The following is a 23,462-nucleotide window of genomic DNA, read 5'->3' as shown; positions in this document are numbered from 1 at the left end:
GGGCTTGAGTGATCAGCGGGGAGTTTATTGTATATGTGGAAATGAAGCTTGTGCTTCTTAAAGAAAGCCCAAGGTTTGGGTAAATGATGAGAAACAGAGAGAACATGCAAAGGGCTTGGGGCTGCAGAAACAGGCAAGAATGTGTAAGAATGTGGAGATGATGGGGGGAGATCCTGCCATCGTAGAAATGAGAGATGATTGGTTAGTCCTGTGCGGGTTGATTTTAGAGTGTTTTAAAACCAGTCTGGAGAGCATAAGTTGGAATATTTTGGCAGTTGGCTCTTGCATGGGAAAGGCTCTGGGTGCATATGACAGTGGGAAGGCTAGAATGATCTTTCCTTTCTGGAATCAAAGATGGTACCGAGAATTCCATCTGGAGAGACGAGGGTGGTCAGTAAGGGGCAGTTCCGCTTAGACTTGCTGAGACTGGCTGAACACTGAGTGATGGCGAGCCAGCTGCTTACAGACATCTTGCGGTCTGCCGAAAGTAGGAGGTGCACGTTCAAGCGATAAGTCAGGAATGGAAATTTTTGTTTTGGGAGTCAACTCATAATTTCAGTAATTGAAACCACAGAAGTAGTTAAGGTGGTTGATGTACAGAGATAAGAGCAGAGAAGCAAGGGGGGAAAGTATGATGATGGTCAAATACTGTAGAACAGCGAGGAGAGAGTCCTGTGGGTTAAAGTCACAGGGAATACGATCGAATAGGTGGGAAAGCCTCCACGGAGAGCTGAAGGAAGGGGAAGAGGGCAGGCAAGGTAGAGACTGGAGGCAGGAGGGGAGACAGAAAACAGAGAAGCAAAGAGGGGAGATTTTAAGGGGATAGTCGGTAATTTTGAATGCAGGGGAGGTTAATGAAGATGAGCAGAAAAAAGGAAAAGCCATTGGTGACCTTGGGGAGAGGGCTGAATTTTGGAGACACAGGGCCTTCCAACCCCCCCTTCCCCCGGAAGCGATGTCCAGCACCCCCTCCAGAGAGCATGGTCCTGGGCTCCAGGGTAGGGCCAGGCACCCCGGCATCGGTGTGTATCTTACGGAGCTCTCTGGTTGGTTCTGCCGCACAGCAGAGCTGGAGAACTGTTGCTGCGATGTGGCTAGCCCTCCTACACGCAGAGCTGAAGGGATCACTGGCTGCAGAAGACTGGCGTTGGGGAAGTTAAGCTGTGGCTCAGTCTGCTTGTTTGAAGGAGTCGGGGTCTGAGAGAAGGATGGAGAAGCTCTGAGGGGCTGGTGCTGCACGTGGTCAGACTCCGGTTCAGGAGCTCACACGGGAGTGAAATGTGGTAGCGAGTGAAATGTGGTAGCAAGTGAAGCGGGAGGGACGGCCAGTAAAATCCGAGGAAGCCCTGTTACTGATCATCATGGAAAGGACAACCCACCCCTGCTGTAGAAATAGTAGGCAATTCACAAAAGAAATATAAATTGCCAATACGTATCTGTGGATAGGTTCTGTCTTACTAGCAAAAAAAATGTAAGTTAAAATGAGATGCCGTTTCTTGCCTGCCAAATTGACAATATTTTAAAAAAAGAGAACAAAATAACACCCATTGTTGATGAAGGTGCAGGAAAATTGAGGCTTATGTGCCAATGAGCATGAGTTTGAAGGACTTTCCTCGAGGGCAGTGAGGCCTATGCCAGAGAGCCTTAGATAGTCCGAGCTTCTCAGCCAGCAGTTAACACTTCCAGAAACGCGTCCTGAGGGAATAGAGATGGAATGTTGTGGGTAAGAGCCTAGGTTTGCGGGTAGGAAGGAAGGCTCACCTGGTTTCAAAGGCTGATTTGGCTACTGTATGACTTGTGCTGGGTACTTAACCCCTCTAATTCCTCATCTGTAAAATGGGCTGTCACAAGGATCAAATGAAATAATATCTATTGAAAAAATGCTTAAAACCATGCCTTGCCCTACTAAGTGGGTAGTAATTAGAACTGCTACTTATTTTTATTATTTTGCTATTACATATACACAAAGGTTTATGAGAGTTTATTGTAGCATTAACAGCAAAATATTAGGGATTGCCTCAATGTCCAGTAAAAGGATTTAGTGAAATTATGCTATGTCCATAGGATGCAGTGTCTATGTGCCCATTAATTCTAACTTATGAAGAATATGTCACGGGAAAACTTGAATGCCTAAATTAAGTCAAAAGGGGCAGTCCACATAAGGGGCAGTGTGACCTGAGGTTGGTAAAGATTGGTATCTATAGATGTGCAGAAGAAAAACCTAAAGTTTTTCTACCTACCAGTGACTCTCTGGTTTGTGGGATTATAAGTAATTTTTATTTTAGCTATTATGCTTTCCTGCACATATCCAAAATTTTTTAAAACAGTAAACTCATACTGCTTTAGTCAAGAGAAATTATTTAAAATAAATCTTAACATCATGAGATGCCAGATTGAACCTGTAACGGGCCAGATGGCACATTGTACAGCATCTCCCAACTTTCGCTACACAGCCCAATTGGAATAACGGAGAGATCAGAAATGGGATCTTCAGGAAATTGGAGAAAATGAAAATTTTGGGTGCTGGCAAAGAAAGCACTGTTGTAGTTGGTTACACTTAGTGGAGGAAAATATCCAGCTGAGCGGGGAAGGCTGCAAGGGACGGGCGAGGCTGGAGGGGGTGAGGTACACTCCTGCCAGGTAGGAGGGGCGGTTGATGCTGCAGGGAGGTTAACGCCACTACCTTTGGTGAAAGCAGGTGCTGCTTCCCATCTGGGAGGGGAATCAGTGCATTGTGGTGATTAAATCCAGGTCAGGAGAGAACCATTCAGCCAGTGATGGACTAAGGATGCTGGCCTGTTGTCCTCAGCACATGGTAGAAAGGTCTCAGGGTAGATAGCCAAGGTTAAGTACCTAAGTATTGGGGTACAAATACTTGAATAGCTGGTTAAATTGCCCCATAGCCCTTTTTTGTAAAATAACAGAGGATAAGCAATAGCCGGCTAGTTTCATTTTTTATTACTGTATTCATGAGTTTGGTTATCTTTGAACTGTGGGTATATCTACATATACAGCAGCAAATGCTATTTCCTTAGAAAGGGGTTCCTCTACCCGACTCTGCTTCTGATCTCTCAGCCCCGCTCCTCTTCCCCTCCATGACTCCACCGTAGCCAGAATATCGCGGTACTTTTGGATTCCCTGCAGAATGGACTGAGCTAGCAGTTTTCACTTCCAGGCTGATTTATGTTCATGCTGGAGAGAGCACAGATGCACTTATTAGCAAGCATGAGGCCCAGGGCCTGGACAATTCTCTGGGCCTTCCGGGCAGTGGTCCTCCTGCAACACAAGAGACCTGTTTAAGCATGTGTGTGTTCTCTGACCTCACCACAGTTACAGAATAATTCTTAAGGGTACTGGGAAATTGCTACTGAGAGGATGGAATCTCACCTATTTATCATGTAACACTTCCTGACTTACATGCAGCAGCAAGATACAAATGCAGTAACTGTATAAAGCACAGAATGGAGTTGCTTCTTCAGTGGATCCCAAGCTAAATAGATGAGGGTACTATTTCTTTGCCCCTTGAATGGAGTTTCTACTTATCCCAGAATCTGGGTTGCCTTTGGCTTTTTTTTTTCCTTTTTTTGAGGCCGTGGGGCTAGGCTGTTCATTACTGTGTATTTTGCTAAGCTGTTTTAGTCTAGGTTAAGCAATGCTCACCTGCTAGGGGTTGCTGGGGTTCTTCTTTTCTTTGGTGGCTGCCCTAGTCCTTATTGATTGATTGATGGATGATTGATTGATTGAAGTATAATCAGTTATAGTCTGTCAATTTCTGGTGTACAGCATAATGTCCCAGTCATGCATATATACACATATATTTGTTTTCATATTCTTTTTCATTGAAGGATATTATAAGACACCGAATATAGTTCCCTGTGCTATACTGAAGAAATTTTTTTTTAAATTTATTTTTATATATAGTGGTTAATGTCCTTATGTTTAGAACTGCTTTTCATTGAGTTAGGGAGACCTGTCCTGAGTCAGGATCACGGGCATCTTCGTAAATATCTTCCAGAGGGTGGTATTACTTGAAATTCTGCCCAGCTTAGAATGGCCTTTTGTCTTCTCCAGCTGGAGGGCTCTATGTAGAACCTCTCGGCTGAAAGAAGGGAAGACCAATTTTCTTGTTGTATCTGTCCGCACTTCCCTGTCCAGCCTCACAGCCTCCCTCCTTTTATGAAGCTGTGCCAGGAATGGATTTCAAATGAAGACAAGTGTCAGGGGTCGGGCTGGGTTGGCTGTTGATAGGTACTTTGGAAGGTTCAACGTGTAGAGTTCCCTGTGTCGAACATTTTTTTTTTCTTTTTTGTATAATTTCAGATGTACAAGAAGGTTACGATAATAGAACAAAGAATTCTCACCTATCTTTCATCCAGACCCTGCCCCGCATTCGCATTACCTCAGTTCTGTCCATAGGTATGTATGTATTTATGCACAGGTGCGCACACACGCTCACGTTTTCCCCAACCTGCCTGAAAATCAAGACATCATGCCCTTCACCTCTAAATAGATCAGTGCATATTTCTTAAAAACAAGGATACTCTCTTTAATAACCGCACTGCAGTTATCAAAATTAGGAAATTAGCATCCATAGACTACTGTTACCCAATCTACAGACCTTAATCAGATTTTGCAAGTGGTCCCAATATGCCCTTTATAGGCAGAGAAAATCCACGTTATGCGTTATGTTCATTGATCATGTCTCTCGAGTCTCCTTTGAAACAGTCTATCTTTCTGCCTCCTGACGCTGACATTTCTGGAGACATGTCAGGGAAGGGATGTTGTGTTCTTTTCAGTGTATCCTCTCAGGAGGCACAGGATGTCTGTTGATCTCATTCCTGGTGATCCTGACTTTGATCACGTGGTGAATGAATGATCACATGGTACCTGCCAGTTTTTTTCTACTGCAAAGTTTTGCTGTTTGTCCTTCTGAATTAATGAGTGTCTTGTGGGGAGATACACTGAGACTGTGTAAATATTATTGAATGTAACTACTCAAACTTTCAACCAACAGCTTTAATATCCATTGATTCTTGCCTAATGATGATGCTTACCAAATGGTGATTTTCTATCTCCCTAATTCCCTCTGCATTTGTTAGTTGGATTTGCACCCTAAGGAAGAACTATCCTTTCTCCCACATTTAAAAAAAATTATGAAAGTATGATATCATGGATTCTTATTTTATACTTTGGGTTGTAATCCTTTACTCTCATGTAATTTTCTCACTCAAGTTGTCCCAGGTTCAGGAGCGGGAGCTTCTGCAACCTGCCCCTGTGTCCTTCCACAGTCTCTCTTCATTCTTAGAGTACTTCCTGTCATTCTGGCTCAGAAAGATGTCCCAGGCTTATCTTGCATGGTCCCTGCCCCAGCCTAGGAATGGGCCATTTCTCCAAGGAGCTCTGGTTCCATTTAGAGAAGAGTAGTTACACCAGACTTTTCTTCAACTAAAAGAAAAAGAAACAGATTATGTTCAGGGATCATCTTTTTTCCCTCTCAAAGTGTTATTTCTCCCGGTACCTTAATTTTCCCCATGATTTTATTAAGCACCTATTACATCTTGAGTGTGGAGGATACAGAGTGAATGAGACACGGAACCTGCTCACAAGCTGCTTGCAGCCTAGTGGCAGAGATAGACCAGTCAACACCTAATTACAGCAGTATGGTAACACCAGAATTGCAGCGTGTCGCCATATGCAAAATGCTGTGGGATCACAGAGGAGGAGCTTAAAGCCAGCTAAGCAACCCAATGGATCACCAGGAATGAATAGAATTTTCACCTTTCAAAGGACCCAGGAGGCTGCCTGATGGAACCTCATGGCCATAGGAGGAATACCCTCTTCTCCGTTCCTGAAACCAGAGAGTGCGGTATTTCACAGAGCCAACATTCTACTTGGGAACTTTGATCATCTAGAGAAAGATTTTCATTTATGTTGAACTGAGCTCCAATTCTTTATAAATCCCACCCCCCATTGCTCCTAGTTAGTAACCCTTGAAGCTAGGTGGAAGACGCAGAACTAATCCTCACTGTATGTGGCAGGTGGGCCTTCCCATGGTTGGGGATGGTTGTCTTGCCCTGCGCTGGGATCTCTATTGTCTTTACTCGAGCTGGTGATGGTCAGCCATTCTGACCAGGCTCCGGTTTGTTTGTCAGTGCCCCCTTACAGGATTCCCCTGTGTGGCAAATCACATTCTTCATGCAGACAGAGAACATGGTGGGGCTGTGATCCTGCTGACTTTGAAGAGGTAGAGGTGCACCTGTAGCCCAGAGGCCACATTTACATCTTTGGTCGCCAGATCAGCTTTGGGCTTCCACTGAAGTTGTAGCGAAGTTAACACCTCCCTGGTATTTTTTGTATGAACTGCTGTTAATCCCAATCTTTTCCACCCTCTGTTGGTTTTACTGCTTGCCTGAACTTAAATACAAGGCTTCCTACTTATCCTTTCAACATTTCATCTTGTTCGTTTGAGTCTGTTGTTCCAACTTGTCGAGATCTTTTTTTTTTTCCTTTAGTCTCGATTCCACCATTTAGCATATTAATTAGTCATCTTAATTTATGTACTTTGCAAAGTGGTGTGTGTGCTTGGTCTCGTCTGCTCCTCAAGTTGTTGTAAGTGGAGGGAACCAAGGAGAAGGCAGGCCCTTGAGGCAAGTCGCTGGACACATTGACCTTTGACGTAACGGCATCCTCCAGCTGTAAAATCGGGCAGCCTTTATTATCTGAAAGACGTTTTGCTCCCCTAGATACAAAGAAATGATAAACTTTGGGATATGGTATTAAAATCAAAAAGTACCCTCTACTCCATCCCTCAGGTTATTGAATCTGAGTGAAGCTATTTTTCGGTTTATTTTATGTGAATTTTCTTACTGAACCTACAGCTAATTACTGACTCCTCAGGACCTTTTTTCCCCCAGGTGCTATTCAGCAGCTTTCGACTCCGTTCTCAAACTGTGAGGAACTTACAGTGTATCCTCTGCAACACGTCTTTTAAAATCTGATATCATTACTTTATCCAAAATGATGATACACATCACTCTTTCCCCTTCTCTTGTTTTATATTACTTCTGAGAGCCTTTTCACCGCTTAAGGTTATATTTATTTGTTTGCAGTCTCTCCCCCACAAGAATGTAAGCTGAGACCTGTTTGTCATTGATTCTCTTGCGTCTAACACATAAAAGGTGCGCAGTAAAGACTGGGTTAGTGAATGAATGAATGAATGAATGAATGAACACGTTTCTTGATTTACAGTTTCTGCAATCAGCCTTTTTTCCTTTCTTGAAAGACTATCAGGATAATGGGCCCACTTTGCAGCAGCAAAGAACTCCTTTTATCCCGTCTCTCCTGTGTGAAGATGTCCGAGTAAAGAGGTCTCCTCCCCCAACATCTCCCAAGCCAAAAAAGGGGGTGTGGATGAACTGGCCGTGTTCTGGTACGCAGCAGTCGTAACCTTAGACCTGTCCCCCGTTCCTAAAGATTGAATGCGAACGTCGAATGTTCTGAAGTTCTTTTGGAGAAACAGACTTTAAAGAAAAATATAGTAAAGTGGCTTAGAACACAGACCCCACAGCCAGACTGTGGCTTTGTGATTGAGGCTGCATAACTCGAGCAACCTGTTTTCCCATCTTCAAAATGAGGATGAAAATAGCACCCATTTCATAGATGTGAGTGTCCAGGGTGGTGGTCTATCCAAGGCCTTACCGTGATGCCTCACTCAAGAAACGATGGCTTCCCTGAGATTGTTTTCCTTTTAAAAAGCTTTGGGAAATAAAGGCACAAAGGAGGAAATGAAGTCACCCATGACCCCATCCCCTGGCAATTACCATTGAAAAAATTTTTAATATGACCCTCATGTATCTCCCTATGCAGACCAATATAGGCTTTGTTCGCTTAGCATCCTGCATGACCATTTTCCCGTGCCTGTAAGTAGTTTCTTTTAAAAAATAATAACATTTATAACATCCTATGGAATGCTACACACTAGTAATTTATTTAGAGTCCTTTGTTTCACCAGATTATTTCCATCTTTATTTCCTGTTATAAATACTGTGATGAATAATCTTATATCTCTGTGCATATCTTGGATTGTTTCCTGGAATGGGGGAATTGCTGAGTCAAAGGGCATGTGCATTTTTGAGGCTTTCGATACCCACTGCCAAATCGCCTTCAGGAAGACGGTGCTCATTGATCCCGCCTCCAGCAGAGCAGGGAGCCCGGGAAACAGCATTTCTTACCCACCGGCTCACAGGGCTCTGGCACTGCTTCGTGCGTTATTCACGGAGGCAACAGTTTCTTACCAGCTCCGTTCTCTCTTTGTTTTTCTTTTCTTCCCCTTTGTTCCTTTCTTGGTTTTCTGCCAAACAGCCTCTTGTGAAAGGACCGCCTAATTAACCCTGTGCTAATTAACAATTTAAAATTACACAGTGCGACTGTTCACGTTTAATTCTCCAGGAACTGGAGCAACAGCGGAGCCCCCTCCCTCTCTAATAACTGCACCCCCGACCCCGGCTTCCCCGTCACTGCTGCCTGGAACCCAGTCCCGTCTCCTTAAAGGAATGTGATAAAACTGTCACATCACGTCTTCTCAGTTGAAAGAGGGAGATGGATCACTTTGTTAATGGGGGGCCCCAGGATGACATGGTGGAGTTTTATCATTTTAAGCAATCTTTGAAAAATAAAGACTGATATTGGCACAGATGCGGGGGCTTTACAGTTAGGTTCTAAGGAAACTGTAAGAGGAGCAAGGGGGCGGATTGATGAAGACGCTGGAACCCTTCTGTACAAGATTACTCCTCACATGGCAGCTTTAGGTGCTAAGCAGAGAGAGTGAGAGCACTAGGTCACTCCTGTTGGAGAGCTGTGCTCTGGTGACATGCAACTGAATTCTTAAAACCACACGTACACACAAAAACCCCATGCTGAGCACAGCATTGGTGATCACGAGTAGAACACCGCGTGTTTAAAGGGAATTCGGGGGAGGAAGTGGCGGGAGGGAAGCAGGCCGCGGGGAGGGTTAGGGTTCGTGGTGTGTGAGCCGGCGCTGGCCGGAGTGAAGGATGAGGCAGGGTGCAGGGTGGGCTGGGCTGGGGGGCTGCCTGTGAGAGTGTGGGGACCCGCCAGGTTCCCAGGCTGCCCTCTGTAACTGAAGATCATTGATTTTACGGGAAACCATGTTTACAGACAGAGTGCTGATCGACCTGCCGGGTTGACTTCTGCCTCCTTAAGTAAGAACTACCTTTTTCTTATTGACTGGCTGATAAACAGAGTGAGAGGAACTGCTGGCCGGGTGGGAGAGTGGTAGAGGCCTGAGGTCCTTGAGCTGAAGGATGGCGCAGGTTAAGAGATTTCTTCATTGCTGGGCTCTGGTTCCGCCTTGTCCACCCGCATCTCTGCATCTCCCAGACTGAGCCTGTCTGGTTCCCTCACAGTATGGGCACCTGCAAGCACAGAGGCGCTGGCTCTCCAGGCAAGGGTGTTGTAAAGCAGAGAGCGTCTCAAGCTTTGATGATGCGCATCCCCTGGGGATTGTGTTAAAAATGCAGATTCTGATCTGGGGCAGGGCTGAGCCTGCCTTTCTTGCAGGTTCCCAGGTGAAGACATGTTACTCGGCCCTAAATGACGCTTGCCCTAGCAAGGTTGTCAGAGCGTCTGCTCGTCTGGCCAGCACGCATCCAAAGGAAGCCCAGAGCAGGCACCGTAGATCCGGAGCAGGGTCCTTCTTTCCTGTCCGTGTCTCAGTGGACTGCTGCCCCCTGCAAATGAATGGCCCCAGCGTGTCCCCTCTTGTGAGGCTCTCATCACCACCAGGAGGGCATCTGTCTTTGCCCACAGTGTCGTCTTTTCTTGACATCTTTTGCTAAGGAATAGAAAACAAAAGTTAGGTGAGTTTTTAAAAGTCCCAGTCCCTTAGTTGGATGATCTGTGGAGGAAGAAGAGAGCAGAGCAAGAAAAGCCCACCAATTAATAGGTAAACGCTTGCAGGTTTCTCGGCCCAGTCCAGGCTTGAGAGGAGATTGGCTTTGCTGTCGATACACAAGTCCCTGGTGAAGCATCAAAGCTGTTCTCCTTTATCAATCGTGGCCTCCCCTTCCCGCATGTTCCTGTAACTTACCAAGCATTTATGACATTGATTTTACAATTGGGCTGTTAACCCTCCCGCCCCTTCAGGCCTGCCAACCTTTTTTGGCTGTGCTGTCAATCAGATGTCGTCCAGCCAATCATGTGTATCCTTGGAAAGAGCCACCCTGGATTCTCACCTGTATCCCAGCTAAGCCTTGTGAGGAAGTCTCACTGCTTTTGCTGTTTGGTTTGGTTTAGTGTAGTCATCTTAGTTTAAAATCAATATGTCTTTTCTAAGGCACACGGAACTTTGTTGTAACGGAGTTCGAGGTTGTAAACTGAGGGGTAGGGGATGTGTGTATGTTTTAAACAAAACAGCACACATTCTTCCAAAGTGATTTCTCCGGAGACTTCTGGTAAACTTGCCTTCCCCGTCTTTTCCCGAGGGGGAGCTGTTGGCTCACTGTGCAGTCAGAATCAAGAAATGAAAAAAGAATGGGAAGATGGGGGTGGTCGGGAGAAGATGGGGAGACCAAACTCAGCCAAAACCTTCATCCGCTGTGTATGAATGGGATGGTGGGTGGAGAAGCAGCCAAGTGTTCTCCAGGAAAGAGGCGTAGCAGGGAGGGTGGCCTGGGATTTGCAGCAGACGATCAGGGCTGTGTGAGGCGCTAAGTTGCCTGTCAGAGAGATGCAGGGACAGAAGAAATGCAACTGGGATGTTGTTGCCACTGGAGCAGAGCGGTGGCAGGCGACCTGGTGCCTCCCTCCCCAGGGATGTGAGGTCTCAGAGGGCAAATTCAGCTCAGTGGCACTTAGGAGTCGGAAACGGAAAAGCCCCAGGGCTGAAGGACAGCTGCTTGGGTAGCGACTAATAACTGAGAGGCAGGTGTTGAGCCGGGGCTGGCTGAGCCCAGCTGCCACCTCAGCTCGCCGCTAAGATCCTTGACAGCAAAAAACCACCCAGCCAGTGGTGTACGGGCTCCATCCAGACGGGGCGAGATGGTCTCTGCTGGTGGGGCAGTTCGCCTGTTGAGAGTCTGGGTGGCTCTTTCTAGAAATATCAAGCTCATGTTTTGCACCTACATATTTTGAGTCACCAGCAGAGCTATTCTGTGGCTTGTGGGAGGAGACGGGAATTGGGACGCCCGCCTTTCTTAGTATCGGGGTGGCACTGGGCTGCTTGTAAAGTGGAACAATGTTTCCCAGACTCGGAGAGGATGAATGCAGCCTTTGGCCCTTTCAGGGGCTTTGCAGAGAGTGCCCAGGCCTGTTTGCTTTCCCCTGGGCCCTGCAGCCCTCAGCCCTTTTTGATGGACTTCTGAAACTAGCAACGCGGTCAGAAAGAACAGCAGCACCACTTCTCCCCTAAATCAAATGGCGTGTCCCTGCCCAGGCTGACCGTGCTTTCTCTAGGGCTGCAGAGTCCTCCTCCTCCTGCCCGTCTGTTCCCGGTGTTCCCCTGGCCCACGGACAGTGCGGGCAGCTGGGGCGGCTCCGTGCTGCCATCTGTATGCGGTGGGGCCGCCGTTCTTTGTGCTTGCTGGGGCTGCGTGAAACCATGCAGTCAGTCCTCCTCCTCCCCCGTGCTCATCGCCTGGCCCTGACGAACACTGTGCCTGCAGAGAACACAGATTCGGACTGGTCTCCAGAGGTAGAGCAGCCGACAACCCGAAGACAAAGAGGGATTCTTCTAAGGCCCCCTTCCCCGCGCCCCCTGCTCCTGCCACGCACTGTGGCTGTGACACCCAGGGGCTCTGCCCGCCCTCTGTGCCCGGACGGGGTGGGGCGATGGCCGGGGTCCCCGTGACCCTGTGGTCTCTGTAGTGGGTGTGGACAGAAGCCTATTAGAGCACCCTGTGCGGGACCTTAGCCTCGGCCCTCCTAACCTCTTTCCTTTCTCTCTCTCTTCCCCCTCTCTCCCTCCTCTCCCCCTTGCCTCCGCCCTTCAGGTCCGATCCGTACTGGGTGCAATGAAAGCTCTACGCAGGCCTTACCATGGAAGGCTGTGACTCGCCTGTCGTCTCGGGGAAGGACAATGGGTGCGGTATCCCTCAGCACCAGCAATGGACTGAACTCAACAGCACCCACCTCCCCGACAAACCCAGTAGCATGGAGCAGTCCACAAGCGAGAACCATGGGCCCCTGGACAGCCTGAGGGCCCCCTTCAATGAGCGCCTCGTGGAGAGCACCGCCCCGGCTGGCCCCGCCGCCGAGCCCGCTGGCAAGGAGGTCAGCTGCAACGAGTGCTCGGCCTCCTTCGCCAGTCTCCAGACCTACATGGAGCATCACTGCCCCAGCGCGCACCCTCCGCCGCCCCTGAGGGAGGAGAGCGGGAGCGACAGCAGCGAGGAGGGGGACGAGGAGAGTGACGTGGAGAACCTGGCTGGGGAGATAGTGTACCAGCCGGACGGCTCGGCGTACATCGTTGAGAGCCTGAGCCAGCTGACCCAGGGTGGGGGCGCCTGCGGCAGCGGCAGCGGGCCTCTCCCGCTCTTTCTGAACTCTCTCCCCGGGGCGGGGGGCAAACAAGGGGACCCTTCTTGTGCTGCACCCGTCTACCCACAGATCATCAACACGTTCCACATAGCCTCATCCTTCGGGAAATGGTTTGAGGGCCCAGACCAGGCTTTCCCGAGTACCTCAGCCCTGTCGGGGCTCAGCCCCGTCCTGCACAGCTTCCGCGTTTTTGACGTGCGACACAAAAGCAACAAGGATTACCTGAACAGCGACGGCTCTGCCAAAAGCTCCTGCGTATCCAAAGATGTTCCCAACAATGTGGACCTGTCCAAATTCGATGGCTTCGTGCTCTACGGCAAGAGGAAGCCCATCCTGATGTGTTTCTTGTGCAAACTCTCCTTCGGGTACGTCCGTTCCTTTGTGACCCACGCGGTGCACGACCATCGAATGACCCTGAGCGAAGACGAGCGGAAAATTCTTAGCAATAAGAACATCTCCGCTATCATCCAAGGGATTGGCAAAGACAAGGAACCCCTTGTAAGTTTTCTGGAACCAAAAAACAAAAACTTTCAACTCCCTTTAGTTTCCACCGCTAACCTCATAGGCCCCGGACACAGTTTTTATGGTAAATTTAGTGGCATTCGCATGGAAGGGGAGGAGGCTCTCCCCGCCGGCCCCGCCGCCGGCCCCGAGCAGCCCCAGGCTGGCATCTTGACCCCCAGCACCCTCTTGAACCTTGGTGGGCTCACCAGCTCAGTCCTGAAGACCCCCATTACCTCAGTCCCCCTGGGGCCTCTGGCCTCCAGTCCTACCAAATCCTCAGAGGGCAAGGACTCTGGGGCAGCAGAAGGAGAGAAGCAAGAAGTGGGCGATCCGGATTGCTTCTCCGAGAAAGCAGAGCCAGCCGAGGAGGAGGCGGAGGAGGAGGAAGAGGAAGAAGAGGCAGAGGAGGAGGAGGAAGAAGAGGATGAGGAAGAGGAGGAGGAGGAAGACGAGGGTTGCAAAGGACTCTTTCCAAGTGAGTTGGATGATGAGCTGGAGGACAGGCCCCCTGAGGAGTCAGGGGCTGCGGCAGGTAGTAGCAGCAAAAAGGACTTTGCTCTCTCAAACCAAAGCATTTCTAACTCCCCCTTAATGCCTAATGTGCTCCAGACCCTGTCGAGGGGCGCAGCTTCTACTAGTTCTAATTCCGCTTCTTCCTTTGTTGTCTTTGATGGTGCGAACAGGAGGAATCGTTTAAGCTTTAACAGTGAGGGCATCAGGGCCAACGTGGCAGAGGGCGGCAGGAGGCTGGACTTTACTGATGAAAGTGCCAATAAAGACAATGCCACAGCACCAGAACCAAATGAAAGCACAGAGGGTGACGATGGGGGCTTCGTCCCCCATCACCAGCATGCTGGCTCCCTCTGCGAGCTTGGGGTGGGGGAGTGCCCCTCGGGGAGTGGCGTGGAGTGCCCCAAATGCGATACGGTCCTGGGCTCCTCCCGCTCGCTGGGCGGCCACATGACCATGATGCATTCTCGTAACTCATGCAAGACACTCAAGTGCCCCAAGTGCAACTGGCACTACAAGTACCAGCAGACGCTGGAGGCACACATGAAGGAGAAGCACCCAGAGCCGGGGGGCTCCTGCGTCTACTGCAAAAGCGGGCAGCCCCACCCTCGGCTGGCTCGAGGCGAGAGCTACACGTGTGGTTACAAGCCTTTCCGCTGTGAGGTGTGTAACTACTCCACAACTACCAAAGGCAACCTCAGTATTCATATGCAGTCCGACAAGCATCTCAACAACATGCAGAACCTGCAGAACGGAGGGGGGGAGCAGGTCTTCAGCCACACGGCTGGGGCGGCGGCTGCGGCGGCTGCAGCAGCCGCAGCGGCAGCCAATATTGGTAGCTCCTGCGGGGCCCCCTCGCCCACCAAACCAAAAACCAAACCCACCTGGCGGTGCGAGGTGTGCGATTACGAGACCAACGTGGCTCGGAACCTCCGCATCCACATGACCAGCGAGAAGCACATGCATAACATGATGCTGCTGCAGCAGAACATGACCCAGCTCCAACACAACCGCCACCTGGGCCTCGGCAGCCTGCCCTCACCCGCCGAGGCCGAGCTCTACCAGTACTACCTGGCCCAGAACATGAACCTGCCCAGCCTGAAGGTGGACAGCGCCGCCTCGGATGCCCAGTTCGTGATGAGTGGATTCCAGCTGGATCCCACGGGGCCCATGGCCGCCATGACGCCCGCTCTAGGTGAGGCTGACTCCGTGTGTGTTTGTTCACGGTGCGAGTTGAACCGGGGAGAGCTGAGAGTGGGCCGAGGCCCCATTGCCTCAGTTGATTCCGTCAAGTCCTGTGGAAAATACAAGATCTGTATTTTCTTGAGAGTTGTTTTGTGCTAAACTTGAGCATCCAACCAGCAGATCTTTTCCTCAAGAGTCCCTTGCGGTCTGTGTGAGCCCGTGGAAGATGGCATGCGTTCAACAGACACCATGACACTCAGGCTCCATGGGCCGTGATGAAAATTTGTTTTCCTCTCGTTTTTGGCTCCTGCTCAACTTTCCTTTCTGTACCTATTCTGTCTTTCTCTGTCCCTTTCTCAGTTTAAAAAATCACCACTGTTCCCCTACACTTTGGGATGCCATTAAAGATTGACTGAAATGTACAGGCAACGGTAGCTGGAGATTTTAATAGGGACAGTCGTCTCTGTAGGAGGAACTGGAAACCGTAGTGTATCTTATTTAAATAATCCAAGGCTGGTTCTGAGCTGACCCGGACCCACCCAGACACGTTTCCCAAAGTTCTCCAGTGTTTTCACCAGGCTCTTGATGAAAGAGACACATTCTTTCTTTCTTTCTTTGCATGAGTTGCTGGGCATTAGCATAGCTGGGAATGAAATTGCCCTGGGACGCCGTGAGGAGTGGTGTGATTGATGAGAAGTGAATAACTTGTACAATTGTGCATTAAAGAAAGCTAAGTTTTAATACCAGATCCTGGTTCACAGAGCTCTTGTTGCCATGTTAGAACAGGCAAGTTGGCCGTCTCACTGATCGGCTCAATAGAGCTAGAATGGGGCCACGAGGATAGGATTTGGTTGCCAGAAGTCATGAGTCTTTATGTAAAAAGACTCATCTACTTCTGAGGGAGAGTTCTGACAGCAAGAAGATGTACAAACCAGTTTCTTCAGGACTAGTGTGACAGTTGGGTCCCTCCCACCCCCATTACCCGGGCCTCGGACAGGAACTGCCTGGTCTCCATTCCTTGACCCCGCTAACATCTTGGGACCAGCAGTGATGTCCTGAATGAGGCAGGATCCCCTCACTGACATGGGAGTAAGGTATTCTCTGCAACAAAGTGAAAAAGTACCTTTATCCTGGAGTGGCTTGGGTTAACGGCAGAGGGCTGAACCTCACCAGTTGGCATGTTTTTATTTGTGTGGTGTTTTAGTGCTATTTGTTTCTCATGAGTTACATTTTGTAGCATTTAATTTGTTTTTCCTGCTTATGCGTTTAAATTTGAATCCGTGCTACTTTAATCCTGTTTTCTGTTTTGGAATATTGACCTGTTGATCCTTTACTACCAAACAATTTGAAGATGTTTCACCCACTGGTTAATCATGGATGCAGAGGGATCAATCATCTGATCTGTCCCCAGAGTGAACCACGAGGGATGCACACCTGGGGATGCCATTGGTACACTGAGACTTTTTTTTTTAAGCCTGTGGGAATTGGGGATTTCTCGTCAGGAGATTTAAAATCTGGGGGAGGCAGATCTTGGAGTAAATCAAATATAATGTAAGTGGAATGAAGACACAGAAAATGGATAGGTTCATACTGGGTCAAAGTGAGGACTTTTTAATTACCTTGAAAACCAGTAATTCTGACTAAGGCTTGAATTGAGAGGTAGAGGAATATTTTGCTTTTAACACCCACTGTCTGTGAGTCTGTGGGGCATCGTGCATTTATGGGCATATGGCAGATGCAAAAGAAGCAGAAGAATGAGTGCTTGCGTTCTGCGCATACACAGAAGATCTGGACTTTATTTCTTAAAGAGATTAAAGTCTTTCCTTCTCAAGACCTTATCCAGATAGCTCAGGAGAGGACCCTTGAATTTCCAGTGTCACTGCTTGTCAGCCGAGGTGAGTCTCTGGAAACTTCCTGTGTCTGCCTTAAAAGCCACAAGAGCTGTTGAATTGGAGTGAGAGCAACAGATACTTCATGCTGGAAGCCTGAGTGGGTGCGGGTAGGATAGGACACGTCCACCAGGACTTAGAATTTAAGTCACATGGGCTCAGTAGCAACACATGCAGATGAAAAGATCCTTAACTTTCCATCTGCATCTCTACTGATGAGACCATTTACGAGAAGGCTGTAGGTGTTATTAGGTATTACTGGGCTCTGCAGCGGGGAAAAACGTTTTTGTGACATCCACTCCTGCTGCCAAAGTTAATGTTTACATACTTCCTTCAACAGAACCTTCTCCTTATTATCAACAGGCACCGATGCTGGGGATGCTTTCTTTCTAGAGGCCTTTAGGGAAGAGGTCATCCCCCTTGATCTTGTCTGGTTGAATTTGCCCCTATTTGTAGATAAGATAATAAACTTGAGGCCAGATGAACATCCTGCCAGATGTCCCTTTGGAGTAAAATTTAGCACAGCACCGAGAAGCGGGTAGGTTGCGAGGCAGCCACGTGTTTCCCGAGTAGCCAGCCAGCCTCAGGAGACCTGCATGGGGTTTAAGAGCCCCTCTGATTCTGCTTTGGATTGTGCAAGGTGTCTTTTAATTCCTGGGCCTCTCTTAGGATGTGCTAAATGGGTGGACTCATATGCCAGGGTGTCAGTTTCCAGCATTGAAGTTGGGTGTGTACGGGGAGAGGGGGCCCACTCCTCTCCAAGATCGCGTGTCCAGTGTGGCTCATGGGTCAGCCCCCACAGCGTTCTCACTGTGGGGCTCCCCTCCAACCAGCTGTGAATTGGGTGAGGTTCCTCTACTTCTCAGGGGCTGAATTAATTCCTTCTGGCCCTATGGCTCTGTTGTTAGGTTCGAAGTCCTGCGTGTGTTTGTCCAGGGTGCAGTCCTCAAAGGGAGTTTTGGCTTGCCTGACACCCTCATTTCACTGCTTCTCTGCTTCTTTGATTTGCATTACATTTTAAGAGCTTGGGGTAGGAATAGGGACTGATGTCCTCTGCACATCCCGAGGACTTCTCATTTCCACTCAGGCATCCAGCAAGTGACAGCTGAATTTCTCTTTAGAGTGATATTGATGTGCTGAGGTTAAATTTAAAAAGTGAAGAAGATTTGATGCTTCAGGTGGTCGGCATCAGAAACAAATATATGTTTGCTCCTTGTCTCACCCTCTGGGCAGTTTCTGCTTTCACTGAACACTGTGTATGTTTCATGGATGCTGCCCGGCCTTTGTCCCCATTAAGGGATAAAGCTTTTAGGCTCCTCCTCCCCCCACCCCCTGTCTTTTTCTCTCTTGTCCTAGAAAGAATGTCATAGTTATGGCTCCTCTCACCAGGGGAGATGGCAAGAGAGAAGACAAGCAGAAAGCTTCCCGAGTCTCCTGGAATGCATGTGCAGAAGATTTCTGTGGTTTACTACACTGTCCGCAGGCTTCAGATGCAGCCACTCCTCTCAGCTGAGTCTGAGCTGAGCTCCTTACTCGAAATATCTTGTGTGGCATAAATGAGAATTTTTTTTAATAACATTTTTTTCTTTGATTAGCCAATAACTTGGATTCTAATCAGTCATTAAAAAAAGTAACCTCAGCCCAGCCACACATATGAAAGGTCAAGTTTAAATATCAGTTAGGGGAGTGGCAAGGGCAGACATAATAGCTTGAGTGTGTGTGTGTTTAGGGGAGAAGCAAAAAATAGAAGCCGACGTACAGCTTTCTGCTTGAGTGTCTGCTTCTAGGTAATGGAGGGAAGGCTCCTCTTTCCAAGCCTTTCTCGTGATATAAATAAGAGCGCAGAGTATTAATTTACTCCTGGTGAATGAGAGCTGGTCCTTGGTTTATGCAGGGTGGTGATGGACTGAAAAAGAACAGCAGTAGAGATGGAGGAGCAGAGTTTTCTTGGACCCCTTTTTGGGGGGCCAGGAGCTGACCTTTGCATTTCAGTGTCCATCTCGATCCACTTCCTGAGCCTGAAATGTTTTGGCTCCTTTTTCTCCTTCTGACAGGCAGACATTAAGAGCCTCTGTGCAGGGGCTGGATACTCTCTACAGGTTCAGCAAGAAGACTGGACCCTTGTCCTAAAGAGACTGCACCCTGATGGGGAAACTGGCCAGCACATGGCTATGTGTGTGGGCTGACTTAGGACAAAGGAGAATGTGACATGTCCCATAATAGACCTACGTTTCATGCAGTACGGGGTCTCAGAAAAAGGAAATGACCCTACTCTTGGGGAGATGTAGGAGGAGCTGGCACCATTGACGGGCAGGTCGGATATTGACCAGCGGGGCGTGGTGAGGAGCAGGGGGATCATTGCCGAAATCTCAGGTTTAGAGCTGCGCTGTCCAGTACAGTAGTCCCTAGCCATGTGTGACTGGTGACTTCCACACTTAAATGAATTAAAATAAAATAAAACCAAAAATTTGATTCCCTAGTTGTGCTTTAGCTATATCGCAGGTGTTCAGTAGGCACGTGGGACAGTGCAGATAGGAAATGTGTCCATCTTCACAGAAAGTTCCTTTGGGCATGGCTGCTTTAGGTGCTTTCTGGGCCCAATTCTGCTTGGCCACTGAGGCTTGGTATCTTAGTTTGCAGCTGCAACTCATTTACAGCATTTTGGGAACTAGAGTTTCAGTATCTATTATGTCCAGTGAATGATGCTTCTTGCCATCTTTTCTTGAATATTTCAATTCAGCTCCTTGCTCAGATCCAAGAGATTATGGTTCCTGTCTTTTTCTAAGCATTCTTTTTCAAAAGAAAAAAAAATAGGAAAGATGCGAACACATCAAGCAGGTGTGTGTGTGTGTGTGTGTGTGTGTGTGTGTGTGTGTGTGTGTGTGTGTGTGTGTGTGTGTGTGTGTGTGTGTGTGTGTGTGTGTGGTTTCCCAGTTAGCACCTTAAGACACTTGAAACATGATCTTTTTTCTCCTGGGACCCAGGTTGAGGGTGGGGGAGGGCTGGGTGCTGCCTCAGTTAGGGCCGCAGCTGTGAGCCTGGCCTCTGATTCTCCTCCCCTCTCCTTCCCCGCAGTGGGCGGTGAGATCCCCATAGACATGCGGCTCGGGGGCGGGCAGCTGGTGTCGGAGGAGCTGATGAACCTGGGCGAGAGCTTCATCCAGACCAATGACCCGTCACTGAAGCTCTTCCAGTGCGCTGTCTGCAACAAGTTCACCACGGACAACCTGGACGTGCTGGGGCTGCACATGAATGTGGAGCGCAGCCTCCCCGAGGACGAGTGGAAGGCCGTGACGGGGGACTCGTACCAGTGCAAGCTCTGCCGCTACAACACCCAGCTCAAGGCCAACTTCCAGCTGCACTGCAAGACAGACAAGCATGTGCAGAAGTACCAGCTGGTGGCCCACATCAAGGAGGGCGGCAAAGCCAATGAGTGGCGGCTCAAGTGCGTGGCCATTGGCAACCCCGTCCACCTCAAGTGCAACGCCTGTGACTATTACACCAACAGCTTGGAGAAGCTGCGGCTGCACACGGTCAACTCCAGGCACGAGGCTAGCCTGAAGCTGTACAAGGTAAGACCCAGGCTGTCTGGCGGGAGTGGGTTGGGTCCCTGGGTGACCGGGAGGGCTGCTGAGTTGGTGTCAGGCTGGGGACCTGATGTTGGAAGGGGACCTGGCGCCCGCTTCGTCAGGAAGCTGCAGCATGGTGGCAGGCTTCAGCTGGGAGCTGAAGGTTCTCTTTGAGGGTGCCCCACCTGGGGCGCAGGTTTTGTTCGCAGTGGCCCGGTACTGTATGTTGTTCCCCTTGTGGCCCACAGTCTTGGGAGCTGCCTTTTCCCGCACTCACCACTGCTCTTTCCCTAGTTCTGGCTTCACCTTTGTGCCGCTGTCTCTTCCCTATCTCCTGCAGTCTTTCTCTTCTCCTTTTCCACCTGGTTGTTCCCCTTTTTTTAGTCTCTTCTCTCCTGGATGCCCCTTGTGGTCCTCTGTTGATTTGTTCATTCACTCATTCAACGGATACACTTTGAGTGCCAACTGTATACCAGGCCCTGTTCTGGGCACATGCCTTGCCTACATCCAAGCACAAAATAGACAGTCCCTGCCCTGCTAGAGCTTCCGTTCTTTTTGGGGGGAAGAGTGATGAGCACGATGAATAAATTATATGGTAGGCTAGAAGGTGGTAAATGCTGTGGGGAAAAACAGGGTCAGGTAAGGGGCCCCCTTGTTTTTTTCCCCTTTGCTTCCTATGCCCCCTGCCTCCTTTCTCTTCTTCGTGCTTAGATTTTCCTTCCTTCTTCCAAGGTTCTCCCACCCTCCTCCTCCTCCTCAGTCCTCTCTGCCTTGCCGTCCTCCCCGCCCCCTTCATCCTTTCTCTCCCTCCGCAGACTAGTGAGGAGGAGGAGGTGCTTGGATACTGTAAGTAGTCCTTGCACTCGCACGGCAGAATTGCTCCAGACGTTTCTATTGATTTTCACTGGACTTAAAGCCTCACCTTTTTCTCTAATCATCCCATAATGGCTTTAGTATGAACAATCAGGTACAAATCGCCATAAATCTGCCCAGCCTCCCTCCACGTCCCTTCCACGCCCTCTCCCTCTTTTCCCGCTTCCCTCCTTTTTATTATCAGTCTCTCCTCTTTCCTTTCACACTGATGCCCTGTCTTTGGGCTAGTGGGTGCTGAGTTCCTCCTGGCCCTGAGCTACTGTAATCCCCTTTCTGCTTGTGGTGATTTTAAATGGAGACTCCAAATGAGGAGGACTCTGCTCCTTTTCCCATGTCGGCCTCTGCCAAGATTGATACATGTAATTTATTTTACAGTTGCTTGTTCTCAGCTTGTTGAGAGGCCTGGGTAATGTGCATGTGAAAACATTCTAGGGAAAGGAGAGAAAGTGGGCATGAGGTAGTGGGAATAGAATGTTCTGGAATTGACCGCTGACTCTGGCAGGGATGGGCTCGAACAGCATGGAGGGGAATGTCTGGAAACCAAGCAGCTGACCCACCCCCTTGTCCTAAGAGAGCTTCACTGGATGGCTTGGCCGTGTGCCGCCCCTGAAAGGAAGGCTCCTCGCCACCAGTTTAAATCGGTGGTCTTCACCGGCCACAGGGTGGTGCCGGTGTGGTCGCGAAAACCTGATGGAGAAACCGGTGGAAAAAAAAGTTTCCAAAGGACTCAGCTGAGCAGTTAGGACGAAGGACTGGGTGTGGCCCTGGAAGGTTGTGTGTAGCTTGGGTGAAGGTCGTCCAGAGGTGGTGTGAAGATGGCCTCGTCCACCTGAGGAAAAAGATTGCCTTTTTGATCATAAAATGCATGGGGCGGTCATTAACTCTTAGCACCACGGCCTCCAGTGAGAGCAGACCAGCCCTGGGCTTTGCTTCCAAAGGGCCTGCCTGGAACCTGGAGGAGTTGCTAAGGATACCTTGTCGGTCCCCAGACTCGTCCCCTGGTCACACCTGGAGAGCAGGGTGCCTGTGTGTGTTCCATCCGTGCTCTGCTGAATGAACTCTGGGCAGGCACTCAGCCTCCCCTGCCTGAATTTGCTCATCTTTTTCTTTTTCTTTTTCTTTTTTTGTAAATATGGAGAAAATTCATGCTCAAAAAAGGCAGCATAGTGGCAGGGCCATGATTGTGGGGGTGGGGGTGGGGGCAGGAGAGAGCGTGGGAATCAGTGCTGGAAGGAGAGGTGCTGGGACAGGGCGTTGGGCCGGCGCGTCCCAGGGTGACCCCCGCCCACTCTCAGGGCAGAACTCCCCGTGTCAGGAGCCAGAGGTTGCTGACTGGTCTCATTAGTCCTTGGGTAATGAATGTCCCCGTGGCTCTCCCACCCACCCCTGGATGTGGCCCGGAAACTGGCTGTTTCAGTGTCTGCCCCAGGCCTTTCTGTCCCACAGTGTGACTCAGACCAACTTCTCTGGCCACCGAAGGGGGTCCCTCTCACAGGGTCTCGCACGTCCTCGGACCTGGGGTGGGGATTGGAGGTGGCTGGAGAGTCAGTTTTTCTCTAGGCCCTGGTGTGGCCTGTGGTAAATGGAGATTGATTGCATGTTATTTTTCCTCTTGCTAATGTAATCCATTAGCCCAGCACATGCATAATCAGTTTAGAGCACAGTTAACTGGATATAATCGAGTTCTTGACTGTCTGCTAGAGAAACAGCTCCAGATGCTGCTGACCCGGGGAGGCACCCGGCTGCTCACACACGGCCCTCCTCACTCGCCCCTTCCCCACAGCCCCCCACCCCCACCCTGCCCCGGCTTGGCTCCCTGGCAGATTACTCAGTATTGGCCAGGGAGACACCCACGCTTGCTTCCTGCGGCACCTACTCACGTGGCCATGATGTATCTGACTTCCTCCTGGGTCTCCCACCGTCTCCCCTCCTCTTCCTTCTTCTCGGTGGAGACAGAGCAGCGGTCTCGGGAGATGGAAGCAGAAGTGTGGCTTTCCAGGCTGTCATTTGACCTCACACCAGTCCAGAGTCACTTCTCTTGGTGTTATAAATACTGGGACATATGTTGCTAGATTAGGACTGAGCTGTCTGAAAGCATGAGATAATTTCTAATCCAGACACGAGAGAAGGCTGGGCTAATCTACAAAAAGGAAAAACTGGCGATACTGTCTCTTGCCCAGAATTGTCTCGTTTTGATTATTGTGTGAGAGCAGTTTTTAAATTGAGATTAATGTTCATCGAGTTCTTCCTCCCTGCCTCCTGGAAATGAAGGAGAGCTGGGGGTGGGGGCAGAGGGTGGCTGGAGAGCCCTGGGCATCAGATGGAAGCTGTTTCCTTTTCTCTGGACCCCCTGATTCCTTTTGTGACAAGCTCGTGA

The 23,462-nt window shown here is 49.4% G+C and overlaps 1 protein-coding gene across 4 annotated transcripts in view; it reads left to right on the top strand.

The window, feature by feature from the left end:
* ZFHX3 (zinc finger homeobox 3) overlaps positions 1-23,462 on the top strand; it is a 260,031-nt gene that overhangs the window by 96,222 nt on the left and 140,347 nt on the right. For 2 of the 4 annotated variants that reach the window (XM_064489012.1, XM_064489011.1), the window contains exons 2-3: positions 12,009-14,764; positions 19,719-20,215. In XM_064489012.1, coding sequence (XP_064345082.1) covers positions 12,055-14,764; positions 19,719-20,215 — 3,207 coding nt within the window. In that variant the 5' untranslated portion in view covers positions 12,009-12,054. The remainder of the gene's footprint in view (positions 1-12,008; positions 14,765-19,718; positions 20,216-23,462) is intronic. The other 2 variants (XM_064489014.1, XM_064489013.1) reach the window with 1 other exon arrangement.

Source organism: Camelus dromedarius, chromosome 9, assembly GCF_036321535.1.
Source record: "Camelus dromedarius isolate mCamDro1 chromosome 9, mCamDro1.pat, whole genome shotgun sequence".
Lineage (NCBI taxonomy): Eukaryota > Metazoa > Chordata > Mammalia > Artiodactyla > Camelidae > Camelus > Camelus dromedarius.
Note: the sequence above shows the minus strand (reverse complement) of the source record. Positions and strands in the feature narration are given on the sequence as shown.